Raw genomic sequence first — 6,000 nt, forward strand, 5'->3', positions numbered from 1 at the left:
TGTCTCGATCAAACTCGGCCACGCAATATATGGACATTAGATGGGCATGCTAACAAGCAGTTCCCTTTCTAGAAACATACAACTTATATGCATATTTAATCCTAATTCAGGCATTGGCGCATTCATATGAAAAAAGATAATTGGTTCATATGTGTACATTGTGTAAAGGCAACAAAACTGCAGCTTGCAAAAAGGAAATCATCTGGGGGGTAGACTCTAATTAGGGAAAAAAGTGAGCCGACAGTTTTAATGAGCTGCAAAAGCTTTTGAGCGAATGTGATTGTAGATTTGGGGATCCCTCATGACAGAAGGACCAAATGGCAGAAAATTATATAAACCAAGTGGAAGCAGTAATAAAAAGTATCTTTAAAGGCATGAAAATTGGAGTAGTTAAGTAAAAGGCTTTTGACTGGAAAGTTGCATCTGCAATATAACCCCTATCGCGAGCGGTAATTTGCTGATAGGAAGTTTATCGGGATTCTTTAATCACAATTCGTGTTTGCTTCATTTTTATAGGGGTATAATCTTCACTAGGTACCAGTAGCGGATTTAGAACTTGCAACCCCCTCTTCCTCGGCCACCAAAAGATCCCACTTCGGGGTTATTTTACTGCATTCTTTTCTGCTTTACCAACCCTTAAATTTTCTGAAAGGCGAAGTTTTCTTTGGCGCCAATATAGATTAAATTTGCAGGAGAAAAACGGATTGCTGGGTACCATACAGGGCGGTAGTTAAAAAATCAGAGTACTTCTGCCATCTGATGCTTCTGTACCAAAAATAGACCCAATTGTGTTGATTTAATTGGTGTTGTAGCTAGTGTGATTGATGTTAAGTTATGTCATACTTGGCCGCTTCAAGTGCAGCTTCATTCGCCTCTGCGTCTGATTCATCTTCGTCTTCTGAAACAAGCAAGCAACCACACAAACACTCAGAGTGATGAAACCATGCTCAAGCGTTAATGGTCAGGGAATATGCAAATCGTGTCCAGCTAAAGAATCCCAGTAAAAAACTGGGACGAAAACGACTGTCCATTATGAAAATTGAAATCTCTTTAACTATTTCCTCCCTAGGATACCTCGTAATGAATTGCCACCCCTATAAATCAATAATTCAATATTTAAGTATTTTGCAAATTTTGCACCTAGTAACGAATTACCTAGTAATTTTGCACCTAGTAACCCCCCTCCTTTTGCAGATGAGGGAAATAGTTAAAGAGATCGGAAAACTGTAATGCGACACATGTTTTGCCACAAAAGCCACTTTGAAAAATTAGAGGAAAACCACAACTCGCTAAGTTTGAAATTTAGTCCAAAACAAGGGCACGGACAAGTAGCAACAGTTTACTTCGTAGCTCCGCTGAGCGCGGGTGGTATAATTTGCCAGATTTAGTGCTGATGCTAAGTTAGATTCTGATTAAAAAGATTTTTTTTGTCTATTATTGCCAGTTGTTTAATGTTGAGATGCCATTTTCCAACGAAAGTAGTAAAAATTACGTTGAAAAATAAAGAATATCACTGGATTAGGCAGATGCGGATGTTTTGAAGCAAAGCTTTTCGCTGAAATGAACGTTTGCCAAAGTCGATACCCCATTTGTGGTGATTTTCCGACACAAATTTACATGAGTTACGATGATACTATAATGATACACGCCAAGTCATACGCCACTGGCATGCATAAATATCAACTCTACGCAAACACAAACATAGGTAGCTTCAATTCATGACCAAAACGTAACCTTATCTTCTCCTCCAATTCTTTAGCTTTTAACTGCGCTTCCATTTCTTCATCTTCTTTTTTAGAATTTGCGTCTGGTTCTTCCATAGGGGAAGTACCATGCTCAACCCCTTTGTTGTGGGGAGAATTCAATAGACTGTAGTCGGTTTTTGCTGATTCTGCTCGGATCGACTCTACGTTGAGAGAGGTTGAGCTGGACACTGCCGAAGAAGCAGCAGTTTCGCCTTATTTTTAAAAATTGCTAGCTGTGGGTACGGTACTAATTCAATAAAAATTAATCCTTGTTTTGAATTATAATCATAATAAATTGTTTCCAAACGATATCTAGTTACAAAGTTATTTATAAAAAAATTTTAAATACAAATTAGAATCATTTGGGAGAACACCATTAAGCCAACACGGCCCGTTTTCAGTTGTCTCATTAAGCAGAGAACAAAAAAGTAGTTAATTTCTTTGATCCAATGCAATGGACCTTCTACCGGTAAACATTTATCAAACGTAAAACCTCTTTATTCGCACCTTTAAACCATTCTCTATAGAAAAAAAAATAATTTTATTTTTTTTTTGTTTTCTCGGGTAGTCTTTTCTACCCATAACGTAGAAACCAACAGAAACAAGTTCTACTTATTGATCAATCAAATGTCTCAAAGCATGCTCAGTAAAACCGTATTTCCTAGAATGTAATTATCCAAAAATTTATGATTAAAACTGTTTAATTGAAACCGAGAAACCCCATTCAAGAAAATGACCCAGCCGGGAAAAAATTTATTACAAAGTTAAACATTTTTCTAATTTTAAGTGTAATTGACCCTCTGTTGAGTTTAGTTCTATTTATAGCTAATTTTTGATTTGTTTTTTTTTCTGTGAAAATATCGCGTTTAATTCTTGTTCAGCAATGGAATATCTCAAGGTATCAACTTGGCACTCTTTTCGAATAATTTTCCCGGTTAATTTCAGAACTTCGTACGCAAATTCTCTCTTTATAGACTATTCGATAGCCCAGGAGGACCAAAAGACGGTAAAGACACATTTTTATACACTGGAATAACGATTCCGAAATTCTGAAAGTGTGTAATATTTTCTGGGATTCAGGACTTCGTCAAAAAAAGGTCGTTATAGAAAACTTCCAGTTAAATAGTTGAAAGTTATTGTTAAAAGATTGCTCACCACTTTCTCCGATGGGATCTCGACTCATGATGAAGATTTCTGGACAATAAGCCTGAAAAAGTCTCATTGCTAAATACTCTGTCAATTCTTCATTCAACCAACGGAAATTCGTTGTCAAAATAAGAGTACTTACAAAAGGCGGAAGGAAGTTTTTGACCTTGAGCTGTTTCTCCTGCATGTGTTTGACCTGAGTCATGGCTCTGCCCACACTCTTCAGGAAGATGAACTTCTTAGGGAGGGTGCCACCCTGTTTCCCAATCTGGTCTATTATGACGTCACGCAGCTCCACCAGCGGAGTCTCTGGGTACACTCTGAGAACAACATTTTCAAAAGATTAACACAATAGCTTGTTTAGCGCCCTAGTCTTCGGCGGTGCAGGACGCAACAAAACTTTTTGTAAATTTATCTCAAACTTCTGCGAAAAACTGGTGAAAGCATAGGAATAGTAGGGAGGTTGAATCACTATGGTTATAGCTCACTATCTAATACAAGATGTACAAATTGCAAATCTCGAACATAGAAAACAAGTGCCAACTCGCAAGCTTAATAAAATTTTTTAGAAGCATATTTAATTCAGCTGTAATTTAGGGCTGAAGAAGCCTGCTTGCTTGTAACGACAACAAGGACCCCTATTGAGGGTATGCTATACTGTTTATGTTCGATTGCACCCACCTGATGAATCCGGCGGATATGGTATAGTTCATGACAGTGTTGTAGGCACAGTTGTACTGCTCATTCCAGTACTGAGCAGGCACCATGTAGATGTGCAGATCGGTCATCTGAACAGACAGGACAACATTTGGTCGACAGAAAGAAGTTCGAAATAACTAAAGTTATCGGAAAATTATCAAAAATATCAAATTGTACAGATATGCATAATCAGATAGCTAGGAATAAGTTTTCTTAGTTCGTAATGTATCAATGGTACATAAATTAAGATAACTGATAGACCTTCTCCCCTTCGTACCGAATCACAAACCCCCGCAAAAACATGAAAAACGCCGTCGTTTTCATCCAAAACATGTTACCTCTGGGCCACTAAATGTCATTTCTCTCGAAAACTTTATTTGTGCTTGCTGTGTCAGAAAAGTTGCCTTTCGACCATTCGTGGTCTTGATACTTGTGGTATTATCATTTGCATACTTCATTGTTTGTGTATGTCTAGGCATATTATTTGAAGCTCCAAATTGGGCATATTGAGGTACCGGAGGAGGATATTTTGGAGGAATGATTCGATCTTTCCTTTCAGATTGTTCAATAATCGCAGCGTATTTTTGACTATTTTGGTTCAAAACTCGCTTGCTTTCTTCTTCATAGTATCTGGCAGCTTCTTGTCCGGTCATTTGATCAGGGTCTTCATATTGAGGGTGAAAAGTTCCACTTTGATCAGGATCATCGTGCGCAAAATTTTGGAAATTTGAAGTTTGTGAAAAATGCCCATTTGTCGTTTGAAAATTTGATTGATCTGTTTTTCTTGGTGAGTGCTCTTCGGGAATTGTCGGATGAGTTCGAGTATATTGACTGTAATTTATACCATTTGGTCGTTGGAAGCTTTGGTTGCTCCTAGGAGCTACTTGCCGATGTTGGTGGACCTGGTTAGAGTCTTGCCATGATGATGAAGCGATTGGTCTTAAAGGTCTTGGAGGGTTCATTTGCGTTTGGGGATGATTGCTCGTTGCTCTTACAAGATAATTTGATGCATGAACATTGCGGTGACTTCCACAGCTGGGATCTCTCGGAATCATGTTAAGACTATTGGCACCACTAGGCACAAAATTGGTTCCCTGGTACATATATGGTTGTTGGTTTGGGTTATTTGCCACAATCTGAGGTCTTTGGGCAGCGTTATTATAAGTTGGTCCTTGAACTGAATTTTGTGACTGAGGTTGTGAGAACCTATTTTGACCTGCGTTTGCGTTTTGGTTTCCAAAATTTTCAAGCGGTTGTCGATAATGACCATTGTTTGTTTGTTTTTGTGCAGGTATCCCAGTATTTGGATGCGAGTTCATTCCGCTGTAGTTTGGATAAGCAGGGTGATAATGGCGATGTTGATTTTTTGGTTGTGATTGGTTATTTAGTTGTCGGTTTAAATAACCGTTTATATTTTCAATCGGTGGCGCTGGTTGGTTATAGACAGACTTGTTTGAGGCTTGCTGGTTGGGGTAAAACTGCGACCTCTCTTCTGGTGGTTTGTACTTCAAGTCATCGTAAGAGAATGAGGTTTTCGAACTTGGTAATTGAGAATCCATTTGGCGAAAATTTAAATTTTACTAACTATTTCAAAACATGATTAAATACAGTTCAAAGATAGACGCTCAAAGTAATTTGGTGTATTTGTGGAAAATTATTTCCTCGATCACCACTGGAAAATCATAAAAGCAACCGTGTTAGTTTCAATAGCAGTGGAAAAACACATAGCAATCTCAAAACGTGAAGTATTATGTTTTTTAAAATACAGAAAAAAGAAACGGAATTTATTTTGCTCTGCGTATTTTGGTGTGCATTTGTTTTTTTTTTCAACCGGAATGAAAGCTGGATTAAAGTTTTAAATGATCGTTAGGTAATTTTTAAATTAAGAAGATACTCTATTAGAACGTATAAAAACATCTGCTGGTATTTTGTTCATGTCGGATATTTTCAAACTGCGTTTTTTGAACACTTCAGCTAAAAATACCAAAATGGTACAAAAAAAGATGGAAGTTTGTGAATAATCCTTTTATGAATGCATATAAGCATTTTAATCAATTATTTATAAAAAAAAATTGAGCAGAATATAAAAGTAAGAGTTTATATAGTGCCTAGCAGAACATCAACTATATTTCATGATTTGAACTTTTTTATATTCGTCTCGAAGGTGGTTGATTTTGAAGAAAAACACTCGAAAACACAATTACCGGTGTGAAAGAGGTATTGGAAAACGACATTCATCAAACGGTTACTGAGCTGATAACACTTGGGTGTTTGGGTATAAGACAAATTATCCGAAAAAAATGCTGTCAAAACTTTTGAGCTATAAAAAGTCCTCCCGTTTTTCGCACCCACCTGAAAGAGCACAAATGCAATAAGAAAAAATTTGGGCCCATCAAATGACGCATTCAAA

The 6,000-nt window shown here is 37.2% G+C and overlaps 1 protein-coding gene across 1 annotated transcript in view; it reads right to left on the reverse strand.

Annotated features, from left to right (window-relative positions):
* LOC134843287 (uncharacterized) overlaps positions 1-5,407 on the reverse strand; it is a gene marked incomplete in the record, with an annotated part of 32,847 nt that extends 27,440 nt beyond the window's left edge. The window contains 5 exon segments of the mRNA XM_063859599.1: positions 844-898; positions 2,901-2,952; positions 3,034-3,211; positions 3,573-3,679; positions 3,929-5,407. Of these exon segments, the coding sequence (XP_063715669.1) occupies positions 844-898; positions 2,901-2,952; positions 3,034-3,211; positions 3,573-3,679; positions 3,929-5,149 (1,613 nt within the window).
* Positions 5,408-6,000: the final 593 nt, after the last annotated feature.

Source organism: Symsagittifera roscoffensis, chromosome 1 (assembly GCF_963678635.1).
Source record: "Symsagittifera roscoffensis chromosome 1, txSymRosc1.1, whole genome shotgun sequence".
Classification (NCBI taxonomy): domain Eukaryota; kingdom Metazoa; phylum Xenacoelomorpha; order Acoela; family Convolutidae; genus Symsagittifera; species Symsagittifera roscoffensis.